This window comes from Triticum aestivum, chromosome 4A (assembly GCF_018294505.1).
Source record: "Triticum aestivum cultivar Chinese Spring chromosome 4A, IWGSC CS RefSeq v2.1, whole genome shotgun sequence".
In the NCBI taxonomy this organism is placed as follows: domain Eukaryota; kingdom Viridiplantae; phylum Streptophyta; class Magnoliopsida; order Poales; family Poaceae; genus Triticum; species Triticum aestivum.
This window is the reverse complement of record NC_057803.1, coordinates 734,768,712-734,781,626: the sequence shown is the minus strand read 5'-3', so window position 1 is coordinate 734,781,626 and position 12,915 is coordinate 734,768,712. Positions and strand designations below refer to the sequence as shown.

Here is a 12,915-nt window from a genome sequence, read left to right as displayed (position 1 = left end):
TCAATCTCAAGAGGAAATACCTCTCCCCTATAAGTCCAGTTAACCACATCTGGGACGAACTCGATGTCCAGAACACTCACTCGCAATCTGGCCACCCCATGGGCGCGAGTGAATGTCATATCCACTTTCTCAGTTTTGCCAACCATGATACCCAGACTAGCCACAACACGAACATCTGTCAGAGCCTCAGATGGTGCCCCAGAAAAACGTAGCCACACCTGAGTAAGGGGCTTCCCCTTAGGCTCCACTTTGTTCCACTCTTGAAACTCTAGAATGCAATTAGTGACTGGCATCTTACACATCCCAAAGCTCAGCAACCGCCGCAAGTCCTCTACCGACGGGAAGTCAACCCTGTACACGCGCTCCTCAATGTGGACAAGCTCCCACTGAAAATCTCCAGGAGCCAGTTCCTGAAGCCGCTGCACAATCTGAGCTTCAGAGACATCTCCCTGGGTAACCTTCACAATTCCAGTAGTCAGGCTCTGCGTCTCAACTGGAATCTCTCTCGCAGCTGGGGACTCAAAGAACATCAGCTCGGCATAATATACTCCATACATTGTAAGAGCCGGAGCCTGCTCACGCAGAAGCGGGCAATCCCCCGAGGCATGTGCTGGCTTACCACACGTATCACACAACTCAGCCATACACTCAGCAATGAAGTGTCCCTTCTCACCGCATCGATAACAAAGCATTTTTTCCTTCCTACGCGCCCACTTGGACGCCCTCTCAGACTCAGACATGATACCTGCGTCAGCTGAAGCACCAGTCATAGCAACATCCGTGTTAGCCAGAGCCGTGACTACCTCCATAGCCTCGCTAGTCAGAGCGGTCGCCTGAGTGGGGTTAGCCTCCACCCCGGACGCCTGATGGTCCACAACGGCCTGCGGCGGATGCTGCCTGCGGAAGCCACGACCACCACCTCGACCACGACATTGACCACGGTAGCCACCTCTCTGCCGTGAGTCCGGTCCAGAAGCGCCCTCGACAAACTCGCCCGGAGGGCCAAGGAAGGGCCTCTCAGCAGAACCATCACTCTGCCAAGCGTACCCACGGCCACCTCCCGTAGATGACGATCCACGGTGTTGACCATCCCCATACGCATCATAGCCATCGTCCCCCCACTGTCCTCGGGGCGGATCCGACGACTCAGCAGCCACGTTGTCCTGTCTCGTCTGTGCTAGGACCCGAGCGTTTTTGCGTCGGCCTCGCCACATAGTGAGGCGGCGGTGCTGCTCGAGACTGCACGCCGGCATGGGTTGCCTAGGCAACCGGCCGAATCCCGTCGACATGGCCAACCGGTCTAGGGCCATTATGCAACGGTGGCTTTGGCGGAGCAGCTCCACGCCCCACCGCCGATGGAATCGGAGGCCTTGGCGAAGGCACACCACGTCCCGCGGCGGCCATCGTGGCCGGGCTAAACACCGGCGGCCGCGACCCACCGTGGGTGTACTTGCTCCAGCAGGAGCTCCGGTGCCCCGACCCGAAGGCACGGGCGGCACCCCCCCACGACCAGCGCCATGCACAGGCCGGGGTGGAGCGGCCCGGCTACTGCCAGCAGCAGGCGGCGGCGCACCACCGCCACGGCCAACCCCCCACCAGAAGAGGCCTTAGGGAGCACCGGCGGCCCGCCGCGCCCAGCCATGGTCCTGAGCGGCGGAATGCGGCGAGCTCGGCCATCCCCCGCCAACCAGAATCGCCGCAACGGCTTGGAGGCAGAAACCCTACGGCGCTGCGGTAGTTGCTCGAGCGACGTACGAGTCGGGCTGCATGCCTCGATCCCCTGTACGTGCTCCAAAGCCTGATCTGACTGGGCCTCATACCCAGCAGATCCCAGCCCAGACATACCCCGCGGCCCAGCAACCAAAATCCTCCCCTCGCAGCCCAGGAGCGAATTCAAACGCTCCTGGCGCATCGCTCCGATCTGGGACGCCGTGACCGCCGGCTGTGCCGCCACGGTCACCTCCGGCGCTAATCGAGCCCGAGTCCGGTGAGGAAATTTTCTTCTAGTAACCGTAGTCCAAGAATCCGGCCGAATCAGATCGAAAACAGTCAAGTTCGGAAGACTTACCTTAGGTATGGGCCCTTTCCAAGGCCGGATCGCGGAAGCCGCCGTCTTTCGATGAACAATCCGGCGAACCACCTCCACGTTGTCCTCTGGATGAAGACCTTGTCGCGCCGGATCGTCAATCGGCACGACTCCCTTGATGATCGTAGCCACTTCCTCCTCCGAATACCCAGGGTTGAAAGCTTCACAAATCACGTCCGAAGTCGTCGGTGAATACCCGTCGGACGGGATGCCGGAGCCGTCCCCGTCGTCATCGTCCTCTTCTTCAGAGTCGGCGAGAGCCCAGAATCTCCCCCTGACCAGCCTAGCGCCAGGAGCGACAGGCACCGGCGTCCGGATTGCGGCGATCGCCGCGGGCATCGCCCGTGCCGCCCGTGTCGCCAGAACCTCACCCCGGTCAGACAGGGAAAACTATGAGATAAAAGTACGGATCTTCTAATTTACATCCGGATGAAAACAATTCGCTTTCATCCGTTTTCTGTGCCGTGCGACCTGTGTGCTGAGATTCGTGTGTGATCCGTTATTTTGTCTCGTTTCTCTTATCGGGCCCGTGTGGTTGACCCGTTATTTTTTTCATCGCAACCCATGTCACCCTCCTCCTCCCAGCCCCTTTGTGACTTAAAACACGCAACCCCGAATAGAGTCGAGCGAGAGAGAGATTGCCCTGGCGATTTGGAGCTCCGCCTCGCCGCTCGATCTAGTGTTTTGGTGGTGGCTCGTCCGCGCTCTCCGTCGTGTTGTCCCGCTTCCTCCGCCTCCCTTCTGTTCCCGCCGTCGAGATCTGCGGCATCTCTCGGCGCCGCACCGACCCGTCCCCATTTCCGCCGCTGGCGATTTTGTTCGTCGGATTCGCCCCCCTCCCCTCCCTTTTTGTTGTTCCAGTGATCTGCTAGGTTGGGAGTTGGTTTTGTCTGTCAGATATGATGATTGTATCCATCCCCCGCAACTTTTTTCCGTGTAGATTTGTTTAGGTTGTGCCGTTTCTGGGATGCGTTTGATTGATCTGCTAAGCGCGGTTGCTGGGATGTGTGTCAGTTTGATCTGCTGATCTGTAATTGATTGGTTGTTGGCATTCGAGTTGTTCATGTGAGGCTGGCTTGCTTAGTTGTAGTAGTCTGATGTATTCAGTCAATTCGAACGGATGTATTCTGTTCCCGGGCCTTTAATCCATAGACCATTTCTCTTCACTGGTATCGTTTAGTGGGTATGTGGTTTACTCTGTAATTCCTTTTTTGAATTTACAGTGTAATCCCCATTGTTTTTTAGAGTGATTTTCAGTGTATTTTATACTGGATTTTCATTGTAATTTTCTAGTGGATAGGTAGAATATTTGTAGTGTAAATCCAAAGCAATTTGTAGTGTAATCCCTGGTTATTTTGTAGTGTAATTTCAGTGTATTTTGTCAGTGGATCTGCACTGTATTTGCTAGTGGAATAACAATGTATATGTCCTAATTGCAGTGTATTTTTGTTAGTGGGGTTGCACTGTATTTGTTAGTGGAATTACAGTGTATTTGTCAGTGATGTACAGTGTAATTTGATAGCTGATTTATAGTGTAATTGCCATGGATTTGCACTGTATCCTCTAGTGGAATTACTGTGTAATTCACTTGAATTTTTATAGTGGAATTGCGTTGTGGATTTACAGTGTAATTGATAGCTGATTTTACAGTGTAAATTCAGTGTAATTACACTGTTATTGGTAGCAGAGGAATTGTGACTGTTCTTGTGATGCATCGCTAGTTTGTAAGTTCTTGTGATGCATCTGATTCCAGTGTATTTTCTTAGAGGATTTAGACTGTAATTATATTCAGATTTACACTGCAATCTTCATCGGAATTCCAGTGTATTTTTCTTAGTCGGTGATTACAGTGTATTTACAATGTAATTCTCAGTTGGTTTCCACTGTAATTCGCAGGGGATTTCTACACTGTAATTCTCAGTGGGTTATGTAGTGAAATAAAAGAAATGTAGACTGTAAATGCTATCAATGAATTTCTTATTTATATTTTTGTTATGTTTTATCCCTTCTGCCGTTTCATCTCAGACTTTTTGTCCTTTTCTTTGCGTTTGTACATATTTAGGTTATAGATTAAAGTATGGGGAAACTCATGAAGGCTTTTGGTAAGGGCACTTCTGCTGCTTGTGTTGATGATTGTGATGATTCAGATGGGGATCCTTTTGTCCCCAATGATTTTGCCGAGGATGATCCTTTTCAAGCTTCGGAGGTTATATTTCTTTTATTTCTTGCTTGGTAGCTTATTTGTTCCGGGTTTTTAGTTCATTCATTTGTTTCATTTGTTAACTGCAGGAAGGTCAAATGGATGATCCTGATTTGGAGAAAGCTTTGTATGAGTTCTACGTGTCTCATGTAAGTGTGGTGCTGTAGTTAACGCTTTTGTACCAGTTTCTTCTGTTAATGCTTTTTTGTACCAGTTTCATTTTTGTATCAGTTAATGCATGTTTGTAGTTAATGGATAATTCCTCTTTTTATGTTTTTGCAGAAAGTGAATTGCTTAACGGAAGATTACAAATGCTGGAGCTCGCAATGTGGTATTTTATTTTTTGTTGTTTATATTTCCTTTTTTTGCATGCAACTTCTCTATGATAGATATGGATATAAGTTTTAGATAAGTCATTTTGTAATCTTCATCATATCTATTCTTTTGTGGAATGGCTATTGATGCACAAGAACCTAGTTCCATATAGTTCTAGTTGTTGTTGCTAGATGTCTTTCTTTTGTTTCTTTTTAATGTAAATTATCTTGATTTTTTCTTTTGTTTGTGTTTCTTGTTGTGTTGTAGAAGCGCAAGAGGTCTTCTGATTTTCCTGTAGCCACTACATTCACTAGATACTCTGGCAAGTTGTTCTCCACCGTTATTGGTGGCTTGTCTCTTAGGCAAGTCCGTGTTCTTCAGAGCTACAAGATAGATTGCCTTCTCAAATTTGTGAGGACAGAGGTGCCTCTTAGGTTTGTCAAATGGTAGTGTCCAAATTTGATCTTGCTTCAGAGATTCAGATTAGGAAGAAGTTTATTCCGATTCCCAAATATGTCAAACATGACATCTTAGATCTTCCTGTTGATGGTGAGCCCATTATGTCCGATGCTGAGGCTGGGCGTGAGTTTATCTTGTCCCATTTCAATGTGACCAGCATCCCACCGGTTTCTTTCTTCTGCAATACACTCAAATCTGAAGAATTGCCTGATGAAGACACTTTCATCTGCTTCATGTGTATTGCCTTGTCCACTTTCTTGTGTCCAAACCTTTCTCCTAGTCCCAAATATCTCCACATTTTCAGAGATTGTAGTTCTGTGATGAACTATGATTTATCTAGATTGGTATATGAGAGTCTCCTTGACAATATTAAGAAGTTTAAGGATTCTATGAAGGTTGCTTCTATGAGATCAATGACATTTGGCGGTTGTCACTACGCATTCGCTGTGAGTCTTGATTTTTACAGTGTAAATTTAGGTAGAATTACAGTGTAATTGTAGGTACATTTACACTGTAATTCCTACTATATTTACACTATAATTATAGGTCGATTTTACAGTGTAATTCTAGGTCGATTTCACGGTGTAATTCTAGGTAAAATTACAGTGTAATTCCTACTATATTTATACTATAATTGTAGGTCGATTTTACAGTGTAATTCTAGGTACATTTACACTGTAATTCCTACTATCTTTACACTATAATTGTAGGTCGATTTTACAGTGTAATTCTAGGTACATTTACACTGTAATTCCTACTATATTTTACACTGTAATTCTAGGTCGATTTCAGTGTAAATCTAGGTAGAATTACAGTGTAATTCCTATTGGATCTACACTGTAATTCCTACCGGATTTTCAGTGTTTTTCTTAGTGTAGTAGATTTTACAGTGGATTCAAACTGGATTTACAGCGGTATTTATAGTGTAAATCTTAATGTAATTTTAGTTGATTTTATAGTGTAATTTTAGTGGTTTTTGTCATTTCCTTTTTAATTGTGTGTGGTTAGTTTTAGATTAGAGATGGGAAATTTTTGCCTTGTAATGTTGGGTTCTTTTTCTCCTTTCTCGCTGTTTTGCCTGTGTGGGTTGTAAAGGAGGCTAGGGGAGCTTGGCTTTGATGTAATTTTCACGGACCCTTTTTTAGGTGAACTTGGTTCAATCCGTACTGCTGTAACATGGTTTGTACTTTGTCTTCCTTTTGGTTAAGCTATTCTTGTAGCAAAGAGATTGACAATTTTGGTGTATTTACACTGTAATCTTTATTGGATTACAGTGTAATTCTTAGTAGAGTTACACTATAATTCTTTGTGGGTTTTACACTGTAATCTTTAGTGTTTTTAGCCTGATTGTGTTACTCATTTTTTCTGATAACTTCTATTTTCAGTGTTTATGTTAATGCTAATCAATATTCAGTGTAAACAGGTATCAGTTCATAGCAGTTTACACTTCCAAAGTTACTTATATTCGGTCATTCAACAGGAAGTGTCTAAACTAGTAGATCAAAGTTTCTTAATAGTGTTTTAGTTTTTTAGTTTCCAAAGTTTGTGGAAATAGTCACATATTCGCTCAACTGTAGTAATCCTCAACCTTGTATATTTTCAACTAGTTTTACCTAAATGGAATTGCTAGCCTAGTAGTGTGTTTTTGTCCCTTGTATTTGTCCCCTAAATGGAATTGCTAGCCTAGTGATCTTTGAGTGTGTTTTTGTCCCCTGTAGTGTGTTCCTATTCTGCAAATCTAGAAACCAATGATCTGGGCATCTAGTTTTCAGTATATAGTGTTCTTGTGATCATAGACTAGTAGTACATGCGACCATGTTCTAGTTGTTCCTAGGATTTGTGCTGGTTCTTTCTTAGTGTGCTTATGTTCTTTTTCCATCTGTTCTTTCTTCCAGATTTCTTCAGGCAGGAGGGAGACGATAGGAAGTGATGAACGCATAGGAGGGGGCGAGAAGGGGTGTTTACCTATGTTTTTCCTGCTTCTCTAGCCATGTTGTTGAAGTTTGTGTAGCAGATCTTGGAGGAATCACCCTCTCTGGTGGTGCTTCTCCATGTTCGTCCACGTATATGTGGTTGCTCCAGTGCATTTTGTCAATGCAGTTAACTTTTTGAGTGGATTTTACACTGTAAAACTGTTGAAATTACAGTGTATTTATTAGTGGTTTACAGTGTTTTTTATAAGTGGATTTGCACTGTAATTTCTATCTGGATTTACACTGTAATTCATATCTGGGTTTACAGTGTAATTCCGGCTGGTTTATAGTGTAGTTCTTTGTCGATGTTGCAACTTCGATATGATTTACACTGTAAATCTTAGTTCAATTTTGGTGTACTTTTAGGTTATTTTACACTGTAATTCTCATTGGATTACAGTGCATTTTTAAGTGGACTTTCCTTTGTAATTCATTAGTGTATTTTGTTAGTGTAATTTTAGTACTTTCTCAGTGGAATTTTTACTGTTATTTAAGCAGTATTTACAGTGTAATTCCTTTTGTGTATTTCAAGTGGAATTTACACTGTAAATCATTGGTGGATTTACAGTGTAATTTTAGTGGATTATACACTTTTTTTGCAAGTTTCATTATTAGTGGAATTTCAGTGTTTTTAGTGGAATTACTGTGCTTTTTTAGCGGTTTCTACTCTGTCATTATCAGTGGTATTGTTAGTGTATTTTTAGCCCTTTGTATGTAGTTCATTCACAGCAACAACTGTAATTATTCAGCTGTGTGGTTAGATGTCATCAGATTTTCCTTTTCCTCTTGTAGTTAGCTTAGCAACCCCTGTTGTGTGCGGGTTTGAAAAGCTTGGGGTGTCGACCCGTTTAAAGTTTGCAGTGTGGTCCTGTTTTAGAAGTGAGGGACAGAAAGAACAGGGGACATGAGGCACGGGATAGGGACACTTTTCATCCTTCAGTTGGCTGGAAAAATATGGATGAAAGCGAATTAGATTTCATCCGGATGTAGAATAGACAGTCCCTAAAAGTATGCATCTATATAGTTGGGCCCTTTCCATACAAGATCGGTTGACAAACAGACATGAACTTGACAATCATCAGAGTTATATGACATTTGGCAAGCACATGTCAGTTATCATGGATATTCTGGTCTGCAGTCGGCAGAGGTAGAGTCGTAATATACTCGGCTGGTCTTCTGTTCGCGCATCATGTCCGTAAGGCATGTCATAGGCATTATGGCATTACCAGAAGAGAAAGCGTGAGATCTGCTTGAACAGAACAGTATAAGTGGCTACGGAAGGAATCGTAATCCCTTTGTCTCCACCACTGGAAAATCCATCTGTGCCGACTGCTTAGTCTTTCGCTGAGTTCCGAATCACACCAATCAATTTCTCTCAATGCCAATATAATCATAGCCATCAGATAGAAATCCACCCAGTTTGCAGATCAGCAGGGCATCCTCAAGCACACAACACCCCCATGGATCCAACGACGTGATTTTCTTTCTTTCTGGTTCTCAGTAATCTCTGAGTTCTTCCTCTGTTTTTCTCTTTGAAATCTGAATCATGTGTGTGTTCTGCAGCAGCGGTGGGAATGGGATCTGCCTGGAGGCGCTGCTGTTCAACATCGATGGCACGATGTGCGTTGCCGACCCGTTCCACCACCGCGCCTTCTTGGAGCTGCTGCAGGGCCTGGGCTACAACGGCTGGGCGCCCATCACGCCAGAGTTCGGGATAACTCTATTTATTTTAGACAATGAGATTGAAAGGAAACCCCCAATTAGTTATGTGGAAATGTAAATAACAATCCTAAGGGGATCTCTCCCACATAGTTCCATGCTCAACCCAGTCTCATATATCTATTATATATAAAAAGTACTCCCTCCGTCCGGAAATAATTGTCCAAGGAATGAATGTATCTAGATGTATTTTAGTTTTAGATACACTCATTTTTATCCATTTCCATGACAAGTATTTCCGGACCTAGGGAGTACTTGACGGGTTCACCAGAATAAAGATAATTAGTTTAGAAAATCCCACATCCCGCATTAACTAGAAACATCCCACATTAATTAGAAACATCCGACCTTTAATTCAATGTGTCTGTTTCCAATCAAAAAAAGTGCAACCGTTAGATATTCATAAACCATGTGGGACCATACCGTGAGAAAAAAACAATCCTTCACATTGGGTTTCCCATCACAAAAGGTTGGACCGTCCCACCATCGAGGAAAAAGAGCGGCCACAACATCCCACAAAAAAACCTAAGCGATAAAAACTTGATTGATCAGACCATCCAAAGAAAAACTAAGCGACCAGACTATCCCAAAAAAAAACTGAGTGATTTAGCCATCCCAAAAAATAAAAACTTAGGCGTACATGTAAAAATCGAGCGATAAAAAAAATGAGCGGTCAGACCATCCACAAAAAAGACTAAACGATCAGACTACCCAAAAAAACAGAGCGATTAGGTCATACCCAGAAATAAAACTTAGTCGTACAGGTTGTACCATTCCACAAGGAATTGGACCATCCAAAATAAAAAAACTGACGCATACATGGTAAAATCTCTCGGTAGCCAAACATGGCAAACTCTCAGTCTCCTTTAAAACACACACACTATATTGTACGTTTTATTTGAAAGCCAATATATTATACGTTGATACAATCTCTCCAAACAAACCTGAGCGATCCCACACAAAAAAGACTGAGCGATTAGCCTATTCCCAAAAAGAATATAGACGTACAGGTTGTATCATTCCACAAGCTGTTGGCCCATCCAAAGTAAAACAAAATTTTGGTACGTACAATTTAAGATATCTCGGCAACCAAAGCCTCACAATCATTCCGAAAAAACACACACTATCTTGTACAAAGATGCAATCTATCCAAGTAAATCCAAATTATCACTGATAAACACAAAGATTTAATATCTCCCAACAGAAATATATCTCCACACAACAAAAATCTCACATTTGCATACATAAATATAAAATCTTTGGCATCCACAAAACCTCTCTTCCCATGCATCGTGCCATATTTTAGAGTACAACTTCTTAGTCATCTTCTTTCGGCGATCAACAGTTAAGGTCAAGTTCCTCCAACGAGTGGTGTACATAGATACAACCTCCAAATATAAATTATCGGAGATAAACATAGGTGCAATCTCTCGAAGCCAATCCAAACTCGCACCGGTAATATAAAAAGCTTCGATCACTCCAAACGAAAATCTCACGTTCGCATACATATATTTATATAATCCATCGGCATCCAAAAAACCTCTCTTTTCATCGTCCAATATTTTAGAGTACAAATTCTACAGCAATGTCTCAAAACAAAACAAGAAACATGTCATCAATAAACATAGATGCATTCTCTCCAAAAAAATTAAACCTCACACTGGTAATGTACATGGATTTGATCTCTCCAAAAAGAATATCTCTCCATTGTGCAAAAATCCTCTCTTTCAGTTGCGCAAGATTTTAGAATACAACATCTACATCAACTTCTTCCGGCAAACAACACTTTGGGACAACTTCCTCCACCAAGTGGCACTTCGGCATTGTATATCAACCGAAGTGTTGGGTTATGAAATTGTACAATGATGGCGCTTTTCAACTTCGAGGGATTCATCAAAGCACACACATAATAACTGCAACACATGTGGAGTAATTTATATATTGCAATACTAGTCATGTCACCAACTAGATCAATATTGCCATTTGTTCTAAAAAGGAGACAATATCATATATCAGTTTGCTTTGCTATGATTGTAAACAAAAGCCAGGGGCAATCTCTAAACAAGGTAGCACTATATCTACCTCAACAAGTTTTCACACATGGGTGCATTTCTCAAGAGTAACAAAAACGGATGGAATGCGGGTAGTGTTGAATGATGAAGGTAGCAATGAGGATGATGTTGTCAAGAGCATAGTCTATACATAAGTATTCAAATGGAATGAATGCATAACATGATTTCAGCATGATGTTTCTATCACTAAAGGAGCCCACTTGCTATTACATAGTTCACTGCAAAATATCTTGAAAATAAAAATCTGGCTTACCTATTGTAACATGATAGGGCAGGTAGAATATTATGCACTGCGGTGCCAAATTATTCCAAACAGACATCAACAGGCATTAATACTTCATTATGACCAAACCTCAGCAATCTATATTATGTGATTCTTGATTCTACAACCTTATTATTTAAAGCAAACCAATAGTGAGAGCATCGAGAGAGTTCATATTTCACATGTACAATGCAATAAAACATGTTTCTCATATTCTTCTATTATTATTTTTATGAAACATTGGAAACAAATTCAAACCGATAGTGAGAGCATTGGGACATTATTATATTACATTAATTTAAGCCCCATATTTGATTCTCCAAGACAACCAACCTCAGTGCGGTGAATTAAAAAGTAAGTTGATGGGAGCTATCTGGCATCAGTAATTATTCAGTGAGCAGCGAGAATTAGGAAAAGGGGAAAGGATCAGGGAAGACGAACATTCTTACTATGTGAAAGTATGAGTAGGGAGAAGAAGGACCAATACTCAACAAGACTAGAGAATGGGAAAGTGAAGAATCACACTGATGGGATCCATCAAACAAATGATAGTTTGTACATGCACCTTGGTACTATGAGTGACCATTATGCCAAATATATCAAGAGTTAGTTGGTCATAACAAAAAGCTTTGTTCTCTCAGTGTCAACCCTTGGTACTGTTGAAAACTATGTAAAAAATCTAATTAAACAACTATATAAGAAAAAGGGATTGGCATGTCGAGAAAACTATATAAAGTCAACATATAAGCAACCCGTGGTTCTGATGGGGACATCTATGGAACCAAATACGTACCAACGAAGTTATTATGGAAATGTATATATATACTATATAAATAAACTTAATTAATTTCAATACAGCATTACGAAGTAAATATGCTAACCTTATATATATACCAGTAGCAAATTAACCTATGACTACACAAAAACAATCGAAACTACTAAAGTTTTGTTTACAGAAAGAACTAAGCAACATGATAAAAATGTCAGCAAAAAATACAAATATAATTTTAAGAATGTTGTTGATCATAGTACTACAGGTTGTATGGAATGTGTGATGAGCAAGTAAAGAATTACCAGATAACTCATCTATGTATGTATCAATAAAACCCAAACGGACCAAAGATAAAACTATGTTTGCAAAATCCTTATATTTAAAACTTCCCCCCTTCTGGTTTCAATTTTCCTTTGGAAAAATCTAATAATATGTTATGAACATTTAACTTCATAAAATCCTAGCCCGCACATCGAGCGGGCCACTTTCCTATCGGTCTAAAGTCTTGTGACGCCTGAGGGAGTCCTAGACTAGGGGGTGTCCGGATAGCCGAACTATCATCATCGGCCGGACTCCCAGACTATGAAGATACAAGATTGAAGACTTCGTCCCATGTCCGGATGGGACTTTCCTTGGCGTGGAAGGCAAGCTTGGCGATACGGATATGTAGATCTCCTACCATTGTAACCGACTCTGTGTAACCCTAGCCCTCTCTGATGTCTATATAAACCGGATGGTTTTAGTCCGTAGGACAACAAGAATAACAACAATCATACCATAGGCTAGCTTCTAGGGTTTAGCCTCCTTGATCTCGTGGTAGATCTACTCTTGTAACATCCATATCATCAATATCAATCAAGCAGGACGTAGGGTTTTACCTCCATCAAGAGGGCCCGAACCTGGGTAAAACATCGTGTCCCTTATCTCCTGTTACCATCCGCCTAGACGCACAGTTCGGGACCCCCTACCTGAGATCCGCCGGTTTTGACACCGACATTGGTGCTTTCATTGAGAGTTCCTCTGTGTCGTCACCGATAGGCTCGATGGCTCCTTCGAT

The 12,915-nt window shown here is 42.4% G+C and overlaps 1 protein-coding gene across 3 annotated transcripts; it reads left to right on the top strand.

Moving 5' to 3' along the window:
• The first annotated feature begins 2,810 nt into the window (after positions 1-2,810).
• LOC123088447 (uncharacterized) lies at positions 2,811-7,547 on the top strand. 3 transcript variants are annotated; one of them, XM_044510655.1, is made up of 4 exons: positions 2,811-4,292; positions 4,376-4,435; positions 4,569-4,617; positions 6,956-7,547. In XM_044510655.1, the coding sequence occupies exons 1-4, from the start codon at positions 4,164-4,166 to the stop codon at positions 6,988-6,990; spliced, it is 273 nt and encodes a 90-aa protein (XP_044366590.1). In that variant the 5' UTR covers positions 2,811-4,163; the 3' UTR covers positions 6,991-7,547. The 3 variants fall into 3 exon arrangements, with proteins under 3 accessions (XP_044366590.1, XP_044366591.1, XP_044366589.1); XM_044510656.1 differs by lacking the exon at positions 6,956-7,547 and adding an exon at positions 4,869-5,321; XM_044510654.1 differs by lacking the exon at positions 6,956-7,547 and having other exon boundaries at positions 2,812-4,292; positions 4,569-5,321.
• The last annotated feature ends 5,368 nt before the right edge of the window (positions 7,548-12,915 follow it).

Coding starts and splice junctions, on each gene's coding strand:
- LOC123088447 (XM_044510654.1), top strand. CDS start 4,164: ATGGGGAAACTCATGAAGGCTTTTGGTAAGGGCACTTCTGCTGCTTGT. Junction 4,293..4,375: donor ATCCTTTTCAAGCTTCGGAG/GTTATATTTCTT, acceptor TGTTAACTGCAG/GAAGGTCAAATGGATGATCC. Junction 4,436..4,568: donor ATGAGTTCTACGTGTCTCAT/GTAAGTGTGGTG, acceptor ATGTTTTTGCAG/AAAGTGAATTGCTTAACGGA.